This window comes from Nomascus leucogenys, chromosome 8, assembly GCF_006542625.1.
Source record: "Nomascus leucogenys isolate Asia chromosome 8, Asia_NLE_v1, whole genome shotgun sequence".
NCBI classification, from domain to species: domain Eukaryota; kingdom Metazoa; phylum Chordata; class Mammalia; order Primates; family Hylobatidae; genus Nomascus; species Nomascus leucogenys.
The window spans coordinates 107,630,900-107,650,719 of record NC_044388.1 but is presented as its reverse complement, the minus strand read 5'-3'; the positions used below and the strand labels follow the sequence as shown (position 1 = coordinate 107,650,719).

General features: G+C 52.9%; 1 protein-coding gene and 1 long non-coding RNA gene across 4 annotated transcripts in view; one reads left to right on the top strand and one right to left on the bottom strand.

The window, feature by feature from the left end:
* The window catches only part of LOC115836392, a 5,811-nt gene extending 483 nt beyond the window's left edge, over positions 1 to 5,328 (top strand). Inside the window, exon 2 of the long non-coding RNA XR_004031459.1 lies at positions 4,918 to 5,328. This is a non-coding gene — a long non-coding RNA (uncharacterized LOC115836392). The remainder of the gene's footprint in view (positions 1 to 4,917) is intronic.
* The window catches only part of POMT1 (protein O-mannosyltransferase 1), a 21,865-nt gene extending 2,045 nt beyond the window's left edge, over positions 1 to 19,820 (bottom strand). The window contains exons 1-19 of one of the 3 annotated variants that reach the window (XM_030818066.1): positions 19,414 to 19,820; positions 18,168 to 18,319; positions 16,297 to 16,403; positions 16,061 to 16,111; positions 14,999 to 15,145; positions 13,361 to 13,472; positions 12,568 to 12,633; positions 12,380 to 12,473; positions 11,961 to 12,116; positions 10,912 to 11,042; positions 10,242 to 10,337; positions 9,048 to 9,140; positions 6,547 to 6,643; positions 3,408 to 3,500; positions 2,991 to 3,111; positions 2,464 to 2,561; positions 1,757 to 1,870; positions 490 to 595; positions 267 to 430 (exon numbers count right to left, since the gene is read on the bottom strand). In XM_030818066.1, the coding sequence (XP_030673926.1) occupies positions 405 to 430; positions 490 to 595; positions 1,757 to 1,870; positions 2,464 to 2,561; positions 2,991 to 3,111; positions 3,408 to 3,500; positions 6,547 to 6,643; positions 9,048 to 9,140; positions 10,242 to 10,337; positions 10,912 to 11,042; positions 11,961 to 12,116; positions 12,380 to 12,473; positions 12,568 to 12,633; positions 13,361 to 13,472; positions 14,999 to 15,145; positions 16,061 to 16,111; positions 16,297 to 16,403; positions 18,168 to 18,289 (1,830 nt within the window). In that variant the 5' untranslated portion in view covers positions 18,290 to 18,319; positions 19,414 to 19,820 and the 3' untranslated portion in view covers positions 267 to 404. Of the gene's footprint in view, positions 1 to 266; positions 431 to 468; positions 596 to 1,756; positions 1,871 to 2,463; positions 2,562 to 2,990; positions 3,112 to 3,407; positions 3,501 to 6,546; positions 6,644 to 9,047; positions 9,141 to 10,241; positions 10,338 to 10,911; positions 11,043 to 11,960; positions 12,117 to 12,379; positions 12,474 to 12,567; positions 12,634 to 13,360; positions 13,473 to 14,998; positions 15,146 to 16,060; positions 16,112 to 16,296; positions 16,404 to 18,167; positions 18,320 to 19,413 lie in introns of those variants that run through there. The other 2 variants (XM_030818065.1, XM_003276776.4) reach the window with 2 other exon arrangements.

Here is a 19,820-nt window from a genome sequence, read left to right as displayed (position 1 = left end):
ACTAGACTGGAGACGCCTCTAATGCAACATGGGAACTTAACATTTTGTCTCTTGGGAGACAAACATAATTTAAGGTTCCACAATACAGAAACAAAGAGGCCGCCTTAAGGGGTAGGTTCCTATGATGTCAGTTTGTCACCTGAGGCGTGAACACTCAGCAGGAGGGGAAGGAAGAGACATAAAAATGAGCTGTGGGCCGGGCGCGGTGGCGCACACCTGTAATCCCAGCACTGTGGGAGGCCAAGGCAGGAGGATCGCTTAAGCCCAGGAGTTCAAGAACACCCTGGACAACACAGCAAGACCCCATTTCTATATTAAAAAGAAAAAAGCCATGTGGGGGATGTACTAATCCTGAGGGAGGTCATGGACGCCTCTTCACCATCGGAGCCCATGTGCGAGGTGTACTAACCCTGAGGGAGGTCATGGATGCCTCTTCACCATCGGAGCCCATGTGCGAGGTGTACTAACCCTGAGGGAGGTCATGGATGCCTCTTCGCCGGCGGAGCAGGTACCACAAGGACAGCAGGGCGTAGATGGCCAGAGCGAGGCTGCCTGAAACCCAGATCACTATGTTTCCAAGTAGATGGATCTGAGCCTAAGGGAACACGGGTGATGCTGTTAGCCACCTGCCCTCTGCTCAGTGAGGGAAGAGAAGAGAACACAGGAAAGGAATTCAGATGCACGCACTACTTCAGCAGAGTGAAAAAACACCAGGCACAGCCTAGCATCCACTAGGCCTTACTACTACTGTGGACAGGTCTGCTCCTACTCAGACCTTTCATTAAAGCACTGATGCCAGCCGGGCGTGGTGGCGCATGCCTGTAATCCCAGCACTTTGGGAAGCTGAGGTGGGCAGATCACCTGAAGTCAGGAGTTTGAGACCAGCCTGCCCAACGTGGTGAAACCCCATCTCTATTAAAAAGTATAAAAATTAGCTGGGCATTGTGGTGGGCACCTGTAATACCAGCTACTTGGAAGCTGAGGCAGGAGAATTGCTTGAACCTGGGAGGCGGAGGTTGCAGTGAGCCAAGATCCCACCACTGTACTCCAGCCTGGCTGACAGAGCAAGACTCCGTCTCTCTCTCTCTCTCTCTCACACACACACACACACACACACACAGCGCTGATGCTCTCAATTTTGTAATTGGAAACTGAAAATTGGGAGCAGATGACTCCGCTTTGTAACGGCAGCGCTGTCCACAGAGGAGAATGCAAAGTGCGCTCGGAGCTCGGGGTGGGGCGGCCTCTGGGCCTGCGCCTCTGCCTTCAGTGCACGTGCTGAGCCGACCTACTCGCCTCTGAGGGAGGAGGAAAAAGGTGGGCATTTCCAGCGTCTGCCCATCCAGTGAATATTTATGGGGCACTGACTGTGTGCCCGGCCTACCAATGCTTTCACTCTGCCGGGTGGAGAGAGACAGCACACACATCAACAAAGCACTGGCAAGCTCCACCACCAGGTGCCATGCGGAAAATTGAACGGGAATATCTGAAAACCACTTTCGCCAGGAAAAGGGGAACAATGTGTCTCCACAAAAGCAATCAAGCCGGGTTTCCTTCAACAGGCACGCATGCCACACCCCTACTCCTGGCTCCAGGTTGCCAAAGCGTTTAGAGAAAACCAAGTCACAGGCCTTTGTCAGGAAAACCTTTGGAGAAACCCAGCACTTTCTAGGGTACAGTGGCTGCTCTTAATGCCAGGAATTCTCAAGAAACTGAATGAATCTATGACTGTCAGCTGTCAGCATCGCTCGCTTACGCTGGTCCTGGGGTGCAGCCAGTAGGCGATATTGGTGTCCAGGGTGACCCACTCCAGTGGGCTGGAGCTGTACTTGTGTTCCAAGTCATCGCTTCTCAGCGCCAGCATCCTCCACTGGAACAAAGCAGAGGCCTCTGAGATTGAGGATGGGGGATGCCTCCCGCTGTGCGTGGATTTGGTCAAAGGAGTACACTGCTGCCCCTTGCACGTGGACTGTCCCACCTCAAGTTCATTCAGATCATGCATCAGAGGCAGCATGATCAGAACCTGGATTCCAGCCCTGGCTGTGGCCTTGGGAGGGTCGCCCCACCCTATGTGCTCCAGTCACCTCCTCTGTAGACGAAGTGATTGGGCTGAATGCTCTCTAAGGTCACATTCAGATTTGTGACCCTGAGTTTCTGATTGTGACTTCTCTTGGGCTCTGTTGAGTGTGGCCCATTTCGCCACCTGGTGGCCTTAAGACACCCTGGCAATGTTGCAGAACCTCCTGGGTTCCTATTATTCCTGACCACAGGGCCACAAGGTGTGGGCCAGGGGTGTCACACACAGTCCCTTACACTGGAGAGAGGAGACACTCATTCTGTCGTGAGACTGTGGCTCCAGCGTCAAAGCCTGACTCTGGTTTGAGACCTGTGCAGCCCCCAGGCCTCCCTGCTGAGGAATCAATGCTCAGCGAGCTAGGCCAGCTTCTCCTGGCCGCTCCTCACCTGCAGCTCCGAGAATCTCGCCATGAAGCTGAGGTTCCTGCTGACGTCCACCTGCGCAGGTGAGTGCAGCTCCCGTTCCCGCTCCCTCTGCTCCTGGCCTGGCAGAACAGACAAGGGCATAACAGATAGAAGCAGCACAAGGTCAAGAGCTCAGAGCAGAAGCTGTCAGCGCAGCAAAAAGCTGGCTTCCTGCCTTTCCAACAAAGACCCCTCATTGAACCGCATCATTCCACTTAGCTTTCTCCACCACACCCAAGACTACCCAGTCAAATGAGGCGATTTCGACCCTGAGAAAGCTCCACTTGCACGGGGATAAACCGGTTGCGTTCCAGCAACACCTCGGAAGAAGCGTCTTGAGTTGTTACCGCAGCAGCTGAGTGCAGGGTGCAGGGAGGGAGATGATGTGCCACCGAGCATGCAGAATGTGCTGTCACCTTCCCACCAGAATGAGAACTCTGGGGTGTTATCAAATATCAAGCAGCTGGAAGTGCGTTCCCGGAGCGGCGGAAGCCACGCCGCGGACTCACTCGCGCCATATCGGTGCTCCTCCACGTTCCACACTGTGCTCCCATGGTAGCCCCGGGACAGCTTCTCCCCGACGACCTCCAGCTGCCGATACCCCCAGTCAGGGAGGTGAGCCCCGCTCAGCTGGTGACACCGCGGGAGAGAAAAGGGCGTGATGGGAAGGCCGTGGCTCCCATGTCCACTCGGGTTGGGTGGGAAACCCCTGCCCGGGTCACGCTGTCAGCAGGTGCCCCTTGTGGGAGTTTCACGTTGGGATTCCATCCTGAGAAGTTAAAAAAGCCGCCCTCCCTCAGTGTAAAAGGAAGCCATGACTCGAATCAAGCGTTCTGCCTGCAGAGAGGCGGTGAAGCCTGAGGGGCTTGGGGAACAGACTGGAGCCCACAGCTCAGGACAGGCCGAGCCAAGGACAGTGTCCTTACCTTTAAGACAGCGGAAGTGTTCACATGCACAAAGCGGACCTCTGAGAGGATGGTCTTCCAGACGTCTGTGTCGGATCCTCTGTTCACAATTTCCTGGAAAAAGAGATCTCAAGGATTATTTCATTCCTTTTCAAATTTCCTTCAATGTAAAAATAAAGACCTGTCACCAAACGATGATACTGACTTGAGCCTGAGATAAAGGGACAAGCCCCCAAGTGAGGGGAGCTATAAAGGGCTGGTGCTGGCCTTCCTTCCCAATGCCCAACAGCACCCCGGGCTGCTCCAAGGGTCGCTGGGGAAGCGCGCCCTCCTCCTTGCCAAGGCTGTACAAGAGGCCTCCTCACAGAAAATACAAAGCCTGATGTTCTCCGTGCCTCTCTGCAAAGCCTATTCATAGAGAGGGCTCAGAGCCCTGGCCAAAAAGTGAGCAAGTCTCAGTCCCTATCTGGCAGAACTCACAGACGGCTCAGATGAAGGCCAGACACTGTCCCTGCGAGACACAGCTTAGAGATTTCCTCGCATCGCGTAATAAAAAAGACAAATAACATCTGAAAGACCCTTTGCCTTGTCACAGCCTGATATACCGGAGCCTCACAATGACCCCATGACATCACATGACTGTCATTTTCCCATTTTACTGTCACAACCAGAGAACCCAAGAAGCTAGGCAGGAGCAGGCATGAGGAGGCCTGGCCGGGGTCCACGCTGCAGGCCGGGCACGCACACCTCATGCATGCTCCTCCTTCCTTGTTCTGTGAACTTCAGACACCTGAAATGTGGGCTCCTGGTGCCAAAGGGGCCATCAGAAAGGACAGAGAAGGGTGCCCGTCAGAAGGGGCAGGTGCACAGCACTCACGTCAGGGAAGGACTACGGGGGGTAGGGGGGGATGGAAATGCAGAACGCACACAGGTATGCAGAGCACAGAGACGGCAAGTGGGGCAGAGGGGCGCACTCTGCACAAAAATGGAACAGCCAACCAGGAGCAGTGGCTCACATTTGTCATCCCAGCGACTCTGGGAGGCTGAGGTAAGAGGATGGCTTGAGCCCGGCCTGGACAACATAGCAAGACCCCATCTCTACAAAAAATTTTAAAAATCGGACTGTCCTGGAATAGAAAAAATATTTTAAAAATTAAGTATTCAAAATTAACGGGCCAGGCATGGTGGCTAACCTGTAATACCAGGAGGCAGAGGTGGGAGAATCACCTAAGCTTGGGAGGCCAACACTGCAGTAAGCCAAGATCATGCCACTACACTTCACTTAAGCCTGAGGGCTGGCCATGGGGACGTGGTGCTCACTCTATCGAGAAGCGAAACGGGGCGGGCCTGCGTAGGCAGAAAGTGCTGAAGCCAGTGGGAAGCTAGAAGGGGGGGGTGTGACCTCACTATAGAAATAAGCCCAGTGCCTTCACTGTGGTCATGGGGCTGGGCTGCATTTAGTACTCATGTCCTTAGATTCAGATGGCAACATGGTCCAGTAACAGGAGACTTTTTATGGAACCTTTCCTAGGAGACCCGATTCCGTAAGGGGAGCAGGTGGCCCTGGTCGCTTGAAGGAAAGGTGACCACAGACCCAGCGCCTCAGGAACATCCCCCGCACTCATGGCTGAGCCTGTCCCCAGGGAAATCCTGAGAAATGGAATTTCTCCTGGATCATGGTGGCAGAGGGGTGGCTGGAGCTCGTGTCCTGTGTTCAGGACCTGCTCCTGAGGCTGAACAGGTTGGGAGAACTTTCACCTAGCAAAGCCTCAAGTGCACCTGGCACCCAACATGGAGCAAACACAAAGCATTTAGAATCTGAGTGAACACAGGCCTCTGACACAGGAAACCACTAGTTTCCCCAGTTCCACCAAGGAAGATGCATCGGTTCCCTATGAAAACATCTGTGACTTTATGTATGAATAAAACTTATGTAACTTTACATCTGAATCAGAATTATTCTAAATATCCAACCTCAACTGGGTGAACTGAAAAAAAGGAAAAAGTGCTCCATGTCAGGAAGTGCTCCAGGTGAGGAAGTGTCCTGTGTTAGAGGAAGTGCTCCGTGGGAGGAAGTGCCCTGTGTGAGGAAGTGTCCTGTGTTAGAGGAAGTGCTCCGTGTGAGGAAGTGTCCTGTGTTAGAGGAAGTGCTCCGTGTGAGGAAGTGTCCTGTGTTAGAGGAAGTGCTCCGTGTGAGGAAGTGTCCTGTGTTAGAGGAAGTGCTCCGTGAGGAAGTGCTCCGTGTGAGGAAGTGTCCTGTGTTAGAGGAAGTGCTCCGTGAGGAAGTGCTCCGTGTGAGGAAGTGTCCTGTGTTAGAGGAAGTGCTCCGTGAGGAAGTGCTCCGTGGGAGGAAGTGCCCTGTGTGAGGAAGTGTCCTGTGTTAGAGGAAGTGCTCCGTGTGAGGAAGTGCTCCGTGTGAGGAAGTGCCCTGTGTGAGGAAGTGTCCTGTGTTAGAGGAAGTGCTCCGTGTGAGGAAGTGCTCCGTGTGAGGAAGTGTCCTGTGTTAGAGGAAGTGCTCCGTGTGAGGAAGTGCTCCGTGTGAGGAAGTGCCCTGTGTTAGAGGAAGTGTCCTGTGTTAGAGGAAGTGCTCCGTGTGAGGAAGTGCCCGTGTGAGGAAGTGCTCCGTGTGAGGAAGTGCTCCGTGTGAGGAAGTGCCCTGTGTGAGGAAGTGTCCTGTGTTAGAGGAAGTGTCCTGTGTTAGAGGAAGTGCTCCGTGTGAGGAAGTGCTCCGTGTGAGGAAGTGTCCTGTGTTAGAGGAAGTGCTCCGTGTGAGGAAGTGCTCCGTGTGAGGAAGTGCTCCGTGTGAGGAAGTGTCCTGTGTTAGAGGAAGTGCTCCGTGTGAGGAAGTGCTCCGGGTGAGGAAGTGCCTGGTGAGGAAGTGCTCCGGTGAGGAAGTGCTCCGTGTGAGGAAGTGCTCCGTGTGAGGAAGTGCTCCGGGTGAGGAAGTGCTCCGTGTGAGGAAGTGCTCCGGGTGAGGAAGTGCTCCTGTGTTAGAGGAAGTGCTCCGTGGTGAGGAAGTGCTCCGGTGGGGTGTGTGAGGAAGTGCTCCGTGTGAGGAAGTGCTCCATGTGAGGCAGTGTCCTGTGTTAGAGGAAGTGCTCCGTGTGAGGAAGTGCTCATTACTGACGGCTGTGGCTGCTATAGCCGCAGCCTTACTCACCAGTCTCCAGAGGTTCTGGGCGGGCATGGAGATGTTATAGTCAATGTAGCAGGAGACCTCCTGTGAATGGGGACTCAGAGGGGCTGCAACATCATGCCTGGAAAACCAAGACCGAGATTTCAGAAGGAATTCCGTGACTCCTCTGGAAGGCAGTTACTAAATTTTTTTTTTTTTTTTTTTTTGAGATGGAGTCTCACTGTGTCCCCCAGGTTGGAGTGCAGTGGCGTGATCTCAGCTCACTGCAAGCTCCTCTTCCCAGGTTCACGCCATTCTCCTGCCTCAGCCTCCCGAGTAGCTGGGACTACAGATGCCCGCCAACACGCCCGGCTAATTTTTTGTATTTTTAGTAGAGACGGGGTTTCACCGTGTTAGCCAAGATGGTCTCGATCTCCTGACCTCGTGATCCGCCTGTCTCGGCCTCCCAAAGTGCTGGGATTACAGGCGTGAGCCACTGCGCCCAGTGGCAGTTACTAAATCTTTCAGGCGGGAAAAGGTTGCTTTTCAGAAACAAAGCCGGCTCAGCCATAAGGGGTGGCCCGGTCCCATGAGTTGCTGCTACTGAGGATGGAGATCTTGAGGCTCGGCGATGGGAGTGGACACTAAACAGGCAGAAGGCCCTGTGGGAACATTTCCAGGAGAAAAGGACACTCTGCTGTGGAACCTTCCACCTGTTAGATGAGCGAACCAAGTTTCAGAGGAAGGAACCGCGAGCTCAGGCCCCTGACCCGGTACTGCTGCGATGCCAGCTGGCAGTACCAATGCTACAACTTGCAGGGCTGAGCTGCCCGCCCCTGCGCCCAGCTGGCCTGGGGATGCAGCAGTTATGCTGGGAGAAAAGGCTATCAACCTCAATGTTGATGAACACCCACTTCTTTTTTTTTTTGGAGACGGAGTCTCACTCTGTCACCCAGGCTGGAGTGCAAATGGTGCGATCTCAGCTCACTGCAGCAACCTCTGCCTCCTGGGTTCAAGCGATTCTCCTGCCTCAGCCTCCTGTCTAGCTGGGATTACAAGCGCGTGCCACCACGCCTGGCTAATTTTTGTATTTTTAGTAGAGACGGGGTTTCACCATGTTGGCCCAGCTTGTCTCCAACTCCTGACCTCAAATGATCTGCCCGCCTTGGCCTCCCAAAGTGCTGGGATTACAGGCGTGAGCCACCGCGCCGGGTCAGGAACACCCACTTCCTCTTAATCCACACACTCAGTAACCATGTTGTACCGCACCTGGCACTGTCTAGGAGCAGCCACCCAGCTGTGAACAAGACGAGGCCCTCACAGCCCTCTGGGAAACAGCCATCATGCCAGTGGGCGAGCGTGCAGCTGCAGGAGTGCCACTAATAAATGGTGGGGGACAGCACCCAGGAGGCACTTTTTGATGCGGTGACATCCCAGCAGACCCCTACATAGAGTGGGCCTTGGGGGAGCCAAGTCCAGGAACATTCTCGCAGAGGGGGCAAGTGTGGAGGCCCCAAGAGGCCCGCAGGTGGTGGTTTCAGGGCTAGGGGGGAGCCAGGGTGGAGGGGGTGAAGCGTGTCAGGGTCACCAGGGGCCTTGGCAGGTGACTGGAGTCACTGAGCACAGAGGAACAACGCAAGTGGGCTGTGCGTGGTCCCCAGGCCGGACGGGCTGCTGCGAGGTAGAGAGGTCAGGCCCCAGGAGGTGGGAGTGGAGGGAGAAGGAAGGACCCCTACCCAGGGCTGGTTCTGAAGGTTGAGAAACCAGATCTCCCAGTGGAATCAACATGCAATGGGAGAGGAGAGGAAGGAGTCAGGTGATGCCTCAGCTACTGGGCCCTTTCCAGGGAGAACCAGAAGAGCCAGGGCCAGTGACCGCCCCTGTGGAGCTGGGAGTCGTGAAGAACTGGAGGTGAGCCCCGGGCAGCTGGGTGGAAGTCCAGGAGAGGTAGCCCCGGGACTGGGCCTGTGCAGAGGCAGCAAGGCCGGAGGGCCCTTGGAGACTGAGAGCAACAGAGGAAAAGGAGGCGGTGCAGAGAGCAGTCAGGGAGGAAGAAGGAGGGTGTGAGCAACTGTGCGCAGCACTGCGGGAAGGCAAGTCAGACAAGGACGAAGGACTGAGAGGGAAGAAGCCTTCATGGCTCCACTCGTGCCCGAACTTCCAGGCTTCTTGGACTCACTCATACTTTAAGCTTTATCACTTTATGGAGGTGCGCCCAAACTCCATTCTCTGCATAGAAAGCGGGTCAACATTCCCAGCCTGTCCTTGTACACTCATCCACGGGGCCCTGAGCTCTCCTAGGATGGGCTGTGCTAGGTGCTTCTGTCCAGTCCTCATGGAGCCTCTGCTTCCTCTTAACCCCGCTCCCTTCCGCGGCCAGGCCTGGGTCCCCTCCCGGCATCAAATGTAGGTCTAAGAGCTGCTACACATGCAGGTGAGGGGGAGACAGAGGGCAGCAGCCCAAGGCAGGGCTCACGTTTTGGTCTGAACAGAGAACCACAGAGGAAACCCACAGGTGCAGCACAGCAGACGGTGGGCACACTCACGTGTTCAGGGAGCGGGTGGTCATGCCGTGGACCAGCTGCACCATGTCCCCGTGCCTCACAGGTCTCGGAGGGCTGCTCACCACCAGCTGGTGCCTGGAAGACACAGTGCTGTCGGGACCACGCAGAGCCTGGTCCCCTCGAACTAACAGCTGTGCCGGAGGGGCACAGCTCTGAATTCTCATGGCTGAGACTGCCTCCCAACCCATGTGTGCCTCGCATGAGGTGAACACAGGAAACCAAAGCACAGACATTAATTGAGCTCTTTTCTGAAACCAAAGGTCATTTTCCAAATGTGATTCCACCCGCCGGCATCACACCTGCATTGCTCTGAATTTGTCTACAAACACTACAGTGACAAATGTACCATGACTGCCAAGGAATCCTTCTGAAGGGCATTCCACCAATCAAAGTGTATGAGGGGGCTGGGCGCACAGTGGCTCACGCCTGCAATCCCAGCACTTTGGGAGGCTGAGCTGGATGGACCACTTGAGGTCAGGAGTTCAAGACCAGCCTGGCCAACATAGTGAAACCCCATCTCTACTAAGAATACAAAAATTACCAGGATGTGGTTGTGGGCACCTGTAATCTTATCTACTTGGGAGGCTGAGGCAGGAGACTCGCTTGAACCCAGGAGGCGGAGGTTGTAGTGAGCCAAGATCGTACCACTGCACTCCAGCCTGGGCAACAGGGTGGTACTCTGTCCCCCACAAAAAAAAGAAGAAGAAAAAAAAAGCCCACTCGGGCTGCAGGTGCTGGAGTTGGGCAGGCAGCAATGGGAGGACACCATCGGGAGACGGTGACCGGGACAGCCAGAGACCTTGTTTAGGGGCAGAATCCACAGGACTGGATATGGGAATGAGAGCAAGGGGAATCTCTAGCTGGGGTGTGTGCAAGATGATGCTACTTTTGCAGGAGGGGGGGTTCTTGTTTTTATGAGGAAGGGACAGGGGCACAGGTCAGGGCATTGAGACTCACCTGGACACTCCTCAGAGCAGCTACTGAGCAGGCTGCTCCCTGAGGGTCTCATGATCTACTCCCCTGACCTTGGACTCAGCACTGAGCTGGCATTCAAGGCCATGACGGTGACTAGACGGTGAGGGAGGGAAAGAAGGGGGCCCAGGACTGCATCCCAGGGTCTCACCTGGCCAGGCCAGGAGGTGAGCTCTGCTCTGGAGTCGCAGGACCTGCACTCACCTCCTGGGATCCTTTACAATCCACCAGTTATTGACGTCTTTGAAGGGATAACAGGTCACCTGTTGCTGGTGGGAGCTGCCTCGGCCGTTGTCATATCTGTGTGAAGTCAACAAAGAGATGTATCTGGGCCAGGCGCGGTGGCTCATGCCTGTAATCAGAGCACTTTGGGAGGCTGAGGTAGGATAACTGCTTGAGCCTAGGAGTTTGAGACCAGCCTGGGCAACATAGTGAGACCCCGTCTCTATTTGTGAAAAAAAAGAAAAGAAAGGGAAAGAAATGTATCTGGAAGTGGGTCATCGATCGGGCCCACACGCCTTTCTCCTAAAGTTTCTGCAAAGGGAAGCAGATTTCAACAAATGCAACCTAGCAAGGGGTTTCAGGGAAAATGAAGATACCACAGATAAGGAGCCAAAATCAGATGACTTAGGCAGGCAGTGCTGAGGTCAGCCACAGCCACAGAGCTGGGGCCGACCCTGGGCCCTGCCACCTGCCAAGTCCCTCCAGCAACACCCGGGAACCACGAAGCTCACTGGGAATCAGCACCCGGGCTGCTCAACTTCTTTCTGTCCTGCAAACTTCCTCAAAGAAAGGGAAAGTTGCTACAATAAGCAAATCTATAAGCAAATAAAGCATTTAATTATCTTCAAAGTAAAACCATCGCTTTCCTTACATCATGGGGTAGGTGTCCTGGTGGGAATGAAGCCAGCAGGGCACAGGTTTCCCGAAGACGTTCCTCAGAGTGACCTGGGACCCGAAGGCCACCTCCAGAGGCTGACCCTGAGTGATCCGAGCTAGTCCTCCCTGAGACAGAAGCAGAAGGCTGATGAGTGAGAGACAGAAAGAAAAATGCCCTTAAGCCAGCCTTCCCGATGGCCACTCCTCCTTCTGGGGTGATGATCAGGCTAGTGGCCATTCTTTTAAGAGTGGTAATGACCTACCATTTAATCATGTCACGTTACATTATAGAACCATAATGAGCACTAAGTCTGATCAAATGCTGCCTCTGGGCCAGGCACTCAGTTCAGACTTCCACACGCACCCTATTTAGTCCTTACAAGCATCCAGTGAGGTAAGAGCAATGATGATGTCTAAGAGATGAGAAAACCAAGACTGGGGTGAGCCAGACAACTTGCTGCAACACACAGCACTGCAGCACCGGCCGCCAGGAGGCTTGGCTGACTTCAGGAACCACGGTCCTGACCGCCTCTACTGATACCTTCTACCACTGCTGCGAGGTTCACAAGAATGAAGGTCACAGTTGAGTGTGGTCCTTAAGGCGGGTGAAACTGCCCAGGGTTTGTAGGACTTGACTTTAAAATGCTCCCAGCTGCCGGGCATGGTGGCTCACGCCTGTAATCCCAGCACTTTGAGAGGCTGAGGCAGGTGGATCACTTGAGGTCAGGAGTTCCAGACCAGACTGACCAACATGGTGAAACCCGTCTCTACTAACAAAACAAAAAAATTAGCCGGGTGTGGTTGCAAGTGCTTGTAATCCCAGCTACTTGGGAGGCTGAGGTAGGAGAATCGCTTGAAGCCAGGAGGCGGAGTTTGGGTGACAGAGTAAGACTCCATCCCGCCGGCCAAAAAAAAAGAAATATGGATGTGGATTCTTCATTTTTTGATTCAAGTGCTAATGTTCACTTGATGTGTTTGTAAGAAAACTCTGGGTCCACTATCATCTTCCTTCTCCAGTGGCCACGACGCCCACTGCTTACCTACCTCTAAGCTGGCCTGGAAGGCACTGGACATGATTTGGTCGTGGGGCCCAGAGCGGAAGAGTAGAATCAAGTGGACGTAGAAGAACAGTAAGTACAGGACGACCGGGATGACCAGCAAAGCCACTGCTCGGGCGAGCAAGTGACAGAACACACAGACCTGCCAGAGATTCAAAGAAAAGTCATGTTCTACTGTGTGGAAAAGTGCACCCACTTCTAGACATTGTGAGCTTAGAAAAAGTTAGTGACAGAAACTCTGGCCTCCCATACAGAGGCACCTGCAGAGGCCTACAGGTGAGGCTGCCCAGGCCTGCCTGCTTCTGAAACATTGGGGATTTGAGTCTTTTCACCAAGTACCCCCTGTGACATCCCCATCTGCCCCGTACAGGCCGGCCTCATGCAGCACTGGACATCAGCACCTACATTGGACAAAGTCTGGTCTCCAATCAGGTGCCAGGCATGGACAGCTGCAACAGCCAGCATGAGCACGTACGTGAACACACCCATGTACTTGATGCTGCAAAGACATGATGGAAATGGAGTTAACACGAGACAGGAAAACACGAGGAGACGGAGGAGGACACTGCCCAAGACCAGAAGCTCAAACTCACCCCACTGCACAGGAACAAGCGACCCCTGTCAGTGTTAGCCAGATCCACCAGCTCAGACAAAAAGGGCTGGAATAAAAACAGAGCAGATGGAGATAGGAATAGTTCAGACACATTTCCAAAAGGCTAGAGAAGCTCCAAATTCTTTGGAGAAATCCTTCTGGGTCGGCTGGCCGTGCTGAGCCACAGGTGCAGTAAGAAAGAATTCCCATCTCCCAAAGAATCTGTCCCAGCAGAATTTTTTTTTTTTTGCCCAGAAAATTTTGTCCTGTTAGTTTAAATTATAGAAAAATGAAGATGTATTTATGAAGTCACAAGCCAAGGGCCAACCCCCAAAATACTAGAGGACCAAAAGATATCTAGCACTAGGCACAGAAGCTCACGCCTGTAATCCCAGCACTTTGGGAGGCCAAGACGGGTGGATCACCTGAGGTCAGGAGTTCGAGACCAGCCTGGCCAATATGGTGAAACCCTGTCTCTACTAAAAATACTACAATTAGCCAGGCACGGTGATGTGTGCTTGTAATCTCAGCTACTCAGGAGACTGAGGCTGGAGAATTGCTTGAACCTGGGAAGCAGAGGTTGCAGTGAGCCGAGATTGAGCCATTACACTCCAGCCTGGGTGACAGGGACTCTGTCTCAAAAAAAAAGATATTTAGCAAGCAACTCCTCAAAATGAAAAGGTACCATCTCACAAAACAAAACGAAACAAAAAAAGGTACAGGACCATCTCAGATCAACAAACCGCCCAGAATCTCTGTTCTCGTTAACTAGGAAGACACTCCATTTTCCATACCTGTGCTTTTGGCAGTTGAAGAACTTCAGGTAAGACAACACGGCCAATAGATTAAAAAATATTAACACTGATTCCAAAAGCATTAGCCTTGACTGAGTGATGAGAGCATTCTCTGTTTCAAAAAGGAAATACGTGTCAATTTTAAGGTAGCAAGGGAAAATGTATGAGGATGAAAAACATTCATGAAAAAAGGCATTACTTCAGAAGCGATACAACTGTGTGGGGCTGCTGTGAATGTTAAAACATTCTATAGACACAGGGCCTCATACTGTCATCACCCAATACACATCTCTTTTGATTTTCTACTGTCTCTTTCTTTTTCTTTTGAATCAGGGTCTTGCTCTGTTGCCCAGGCTGGAGTGCAGTGGCACCATCATGGCTCACTGCAGCTTTGACCACCAGGGCTCAAGGGATCCTCCTACCTCAGGCTCCTGAGTAGCTGGGACTATAGGCGCATGCCACCACACCTGGCTAATTTTATTTATTTATTTTTTTGAGACAGAGTCTTGCTCTGTCACCACGCTGGAGTGCAGTGGCGCAATCTCGGCTCACTGCAACCTCCGCCTCCCGGGTTCAAGCGATTCTCCTGCCTCAGCCTCCTGAGTAGCTGGGACAAAAGGTGGGCGCCACCATGCCCAGCTAATTTTTGTATTTTTAGTAGAGATGGGGTTTCACCATGTTGGCCAGGATGGTCTCCATCTCTTGACCTTGTGATCCACCCGCCTGTAATCCCAAAGTGCTGGGATTACAGGCGTGAGCCACCGTGCCCGGCTTATTTATTTTTTTTGAGATGGAGTCTCGCTCTGTTGCCTAGGCTGGAGTGCAGTGGCGCAGTCTTGGCTCACTGCAACCTCCATCTCCCAGGTTCAAGCAATTCTCCTGCATCAGCCTCCCAAGTAGCTGGGATTACAGGCACCTGCTGCCACGCCCAGCTAATTTTTTGTATTTTTCGTATTTTTAGATGGGGTTTCACCATGTTGGCCAGGCTGGTCTCAAACTCCTGACCTCGTGATCTGCCCGCCTCAGCCTCCCAAAGTGCTGGGATTACAGGTGTGAGCCACTGCACCCGACCCTTTTTTAATTTTTTGTACAGATGCAGTCTTACTATCTTGCCTAGGCTGGTCCTGAACTCCCGGACTCAAGTGAGCCACCTGCCTCAGCCTCCCAAAGTGCGGGGATTATAGGTGTGAGCCACTGTGCCCAGCCTAATCTAACTTTTCATCTGCTTTAATTTCATCTGTTCATAAACGTGAGCTTATCCTCTCTGAAGAGGATCCACTGACTCACGAGTCCATCTCAACTGGCCAAGGCCTGGGAGGTGATGGAACAAGGGGAAGTTATCATTTGGTCGCAAGATTGGTTGGAGATGGAGGTGCCCACATGTGCATGGACTTTGCAGCATCATCTGGGCAGTTTTCTACTGCCATACCCCGACTGCTGATAAGAATCTGATCCCACAATTCAGCAATCCCATAACCATGGGGTCAGCCTGGGAGCGGGTGACTTGCAGCATCAAATTTGGATGAACCAGATGCACTTTCTGGTGCAGCTTGCCCACCAAGCCCACGTGATCTTCTGGGCCAAAGGGTCAGTTCTTCCCTGCACGACAGCAAGAGCAGGCAGGGGCGTAGGTCTTACCGATAAGCATCAACAGAGCAGCTCCCATGGCGGCACAATGAGAAAAGCGGAGCTCCAACACTATCTGGTAGGCCATGGGGACCGACAAGGCCCCCGCGAGTGCTGGCAGCAGGCGCAGGGACCACACAGGCACGTTGCTACTATATTCTGGAAAAGCAACCACACTGCAGAGCTGACTACACTGTGCACACACCATCTCCATATACTGCAGCTGTGTTTTCATATAGCACCATCATGTTCACAGACTCTAAAATGCACATTTACAAAACTGGGGACCACATCCGCAGCAGAGTGCATAAACTATGGGTGAAGGCTTTGAAATTAGCTTTGCATAGTCACGGAACCCAATCTCACGAAGCACAGCAAGGACTAAGGATTCTAAAATTTACCGCCTTACTTATACATTTACTCTCCCTATTTTCTTTTCTTTTCTTTTTTTTTTTTGTGAGACGGAGTCTAGCTCTGTTGCCCAGGCTGGAGAGCAGTGGCGCGATCTCAGCTCACTGCAAGCTCCGCCTCCCAGGTTCACGCCATTCTCCTGCCTCAGCCTCCCGAGTAGCTGGGACTACAGGCGCCCGCCACCATGCCCGGCTAATTTTTTGTATTTTTAGTAGAGACGGGGTTTCACCGTGTTAGCCAGGATGGTCTCGATCTCCTGACCTCGTGATCCGCCCGCCTCGGCCTCCCAAAGTGCTGGGATTACAGGCGTGAGCCACTGCGCCCGGCCTACCCTCCCTATTTTCAAAAACATTGTGGCAATATACAAAATTTACATGTACAAAAGATAATTGCAATCAGATGCTATGTAATATGTGTACCAAAAACAAGGGCTAAAATAATGATTGTAACTAAACACTAAGATTTTAACCAGACTTTTCAAAAGTCTTTCATTTGTATCCAACCAATTTATTATTTTCTGGACTCAGATTAATAAGGCACGGTTTCTGCGGGACTAGGTATGAAAGGAAAAAAAAAAGCCACAGTTGTTAATCTTTACAAAAGTCACAATCTCTCCATTCTAACCTGTGCACATTAATAAAGGAAACGAAAATTATCTTTTACCTGCTCCAATTCTGTTCCACAAAAAATTGCCATCGAATCCTCCTAAATAACCTGGAACAGAAGATTAATCAGTAACTATCCCATTCAGCAAAGTTTCTAGAGTACTGTGGCAAGCAATAAACAAGATGCATCAATAATAAGACCTGGTTTCTGCCTGTAAGAAATGCACGGATAAGTTTTAAATGTATTTGAGGTCCTGAAGGGTAGGGGCTACTCTCCTAACTGATGACTCCTACCTCCCAAGGCCAGCACCATGTGGCCAAATGGTGGCCCACTGTCATCCAAGAAGAAGATTCGTTTCATGTAAAAAGAGACGTACTTCCCATAATATACTTCGTCAAAACTAGAAAAAAAACAAACTCATATTATATTCAATTAGAATCTTAACTGTAAACAAAAACTGTGAGGATAAATGTCTATGTGTTTCCAAATGACTTTGGGTGGGTGATCAGCAAAGGCTGGATCTTTTGCCCCAGTTGTTTCCCATCCCCAAATATTGAGACGCATACAGCATCACCCACCCACAGAGACACGGGGAATTCACCAAGCACAGCTGGCACTCAGCATGACTGTCCCATACAGATTCTGTCTCTCCCTTGTGTTTGATTGAGGTGGATACTATGAGCCAACCTGCTGAAAGACCTCCTGGGATGCAAGGCTAATCCTGCCTACCCACCCCCCACCCCCACCCCCACCCCCACCCCCACCAGCAGCACATGTCTGTGGCTAGCGATAACCCAATGAAATGGCTGCAAGTATGAAAGGAAAACGTGGGAATCAACTGCAATAACATGTTTTCAATCAGGGAGAGGTGAAGATAGCCAAGAAACTGCTGTCAATTTCTCAGGCATGATAATGCAACTGTGGTTATGTGATTTTTGCTTTTAAGAATCCTAAGCCAGGCACGGTGGCTCATGCCTGTAATCCCAGCACTTTGGGAGGCCGAGGTAGGTGGATCACAAGGTCAGGAGTTCGAGATCAGCTTGGTCAACATGGTGAAACCCCTTCTCTACTAAAAATACAAAAATGAGCCAGGCGTGGTGGCAGATGCCTGTAATCCCAGGTACTCGGGAGGCTGAGGTAGGAGAATCACGATCGCACCATTGCACTACAGCCTGGGCGACAGGGCGAGACTATGTCTCAAAAAGAAAAAAAAGAATCCTCATTTTTTACAGACATACCGCTGAATTATCTATGAATATAATGTCTAGGATTTGCTTCAAAGTAAAATCCACTGCAGGGAGGGGGCTGGCTGTGAACTGATAAGGTGAAGCTGGGTAATGAATATACTGGTGTGTGCGTCATTCATTATACTCGTCTCCCTGCTTTTGTATATGTTTGACGTTTTCCATAATAAAAAGTTAAAACAAAAAAGAACATGCAGCAGGGCGGAGTGGCTCACGCCTGTAATCCTAACATTTTGGGAGACCGAGGCGGGTGGATCATGAGGTCAGGAGTTCAATACCAGTCTGGCCAAGATGGTGAAATCCCATCTCTACTAAAAATACAAAAATTAGCTGGGTGTGGTGGCGGGCACCTGTAATCTCAGCTACTCGGGAGGCTGAGGCAGAGAATTGCTTGAACCCAGGAGGCAGAGGTTGCAGTGAGCCGAGATGGCACCACTGCACTCCAACCTGGGTGACAGAGCAAGACTCCGTCTCAAAAAAAAAAAACCACACACACACACACACACACACACATTAATCAGTTAATAAAGAGCCCTTCAATAATAACAGCAATCACTTCCCATTATGACAAAAACACATTCTAAAGAGTGCTCTCAACAGTGAAGACTCACTTCCAAATCCATCAATCCTCTGCCATCCAGACTTTAAAACTGTTACCTAAGGCTGGCAACCAGTTTTTCCTCTACTGCACCCCTTTAATGGGCCAAATTTCATCTGTTACAGACTCAGAAGGCAAGACCTAAAAGGTGTACTCTGCTGGGGCTGTCCTGGGGACAGACTGGTCTGTCCTCTCAGTGCCAAAAACATCTATCACCAAGAAGCCAGGATTTCACTCTCCCATTTATGCTATTCAGTAAGGGCGCCTCCTGTCACAAAGTACAATTCTAGATTCACCCTGGGAATGGAGTCATTTAGCTTACACCACAGCCCGCGGGTAGGTGAGTCGCCACAGCCGACTCAGTAACCCCATCCCAGTCAGGGCCACAAGGCTCAAATTGATGTCAGCCGTCACCACTACAGGGCGCTTCAAAAATCCCCACATCTTGTAGAAAAGCGGGCTCAGGCAGATGCCCTAGAAAAGAAGGGAGAAGCCGTGGTCAACGAGGGCTCACGAGAGGCTACAGAAGGAATCCCCAGCCACCCGGCTCCCAGACGCGCGTCGAGAGAACCACAGCACGGCCGGGCTGCTGAGAAAGGCCGAAGTTCCTGGAGCCTAGGTTCAGGTAGACATGTGGGGTGAGGGACACTAGCAGTGAACTCGGGTGGGAATTCAGGGGATCTCAGGACTGGACATTCACTCCTTTCAACAACTCATTCCACAAAACCTGTCGTGCACGTCTTGGGAGCGAGAACACTGCTAAGGAACGCCAGGGTTTCTCCCCTCCCTCCCCGACGACCAGGAGCCCACAGTGCGGCCACAGCTCCCTGACCCTGGGCAGCTCCTGGGTGCCATCTCAGCTGCTTACAGCCCAGGGACCCCAACCTGGCCGAGCCTCGGGGCCTCCTCATCTCTCCTCGAGGATGCATCTGCCCCCAGTGCCTCCCTGCCTTCTCTCCCAGCAGCACATCATCCCCCGGTGCTCCCTTTCTCGCCTGGAGGGTGCATTTGCACCCTGCGCCCCCACGTTCTCCTCCAGGCTTCATCTTCCCTTGAGCTCCGCTTCTCTTGAGGCTGCATCAGGCCTGGGATACCCTGTCTCACACCAAAGCCGCATCTGGCCGCTGGCGCCCCGCTGGTCTCCTCAGGCCCCATCTACCCTGGACGCGCACTTCCCTCCCTGAGCTGCAGCTGCCTTGAGCGCCTTCCTCCCAAAAGGTCCCATCCGTCCTGGGAGTGCCTCCTCTCCCCTTGCAGACCGCATCTCCGTGGCCGGCCTTTCTTCTCCACAGGCCGCACCTGTCCCGACCACCAACTCCCGAGGCTGCGTCGGCCCCAGCTCCGTCCCCACCCTGAGACTGCACCCGCAACACGCCCTTCCCCCCTAGGGCTGCACGCGCCACGGCGTTCTTACTTCGGGGCTCGGTCGCCCGAACCCCGCCCCCAGCTCCGGAAAGACTGGGACGCCCCCGGCCCCAGCCCGTCCGCAAGCCACGGACCCGCGTCCCGCACTGACGGACTCCCCCGAGTCCAGGCTGGGCTCTCGTCCCCGGTGTCCCCAAACGTACCTGCGTTTCTCCGAGTCCAGGCAGAGCCGCGCCCGGCTCCCGGCAACGCCTCGGAACCGTCCGACCGGGCCGACGGTTGAGGGTGAGGCCGCTCGGCACTCCGCACCACCCACCGCCCTGCTCAACGTTCGATTCACCGCGCCTGCGGGGCCCGACGGGCAGCAGCGCGCGTGCGCACTGGGCGAGGGTGACGCGCGTGCGCAGCGGGCGAGGGCGCCGGGCCCTGGGAAGCAGGTGTGAAACGCGGCGATCCTCGGGTGCTAGTGCTTTGTGTGCCAGGATTTTTGTGTACTCTAAGCAGACGTGCAGCTTTTAAAAAGCGCAGTGGGGTCCCACCCATCTTCTGCTCCTTGCTTTTTCACTCCATCTGGCGTGAAGATCTTAATTCTGCGTCTGCACAACGGCGT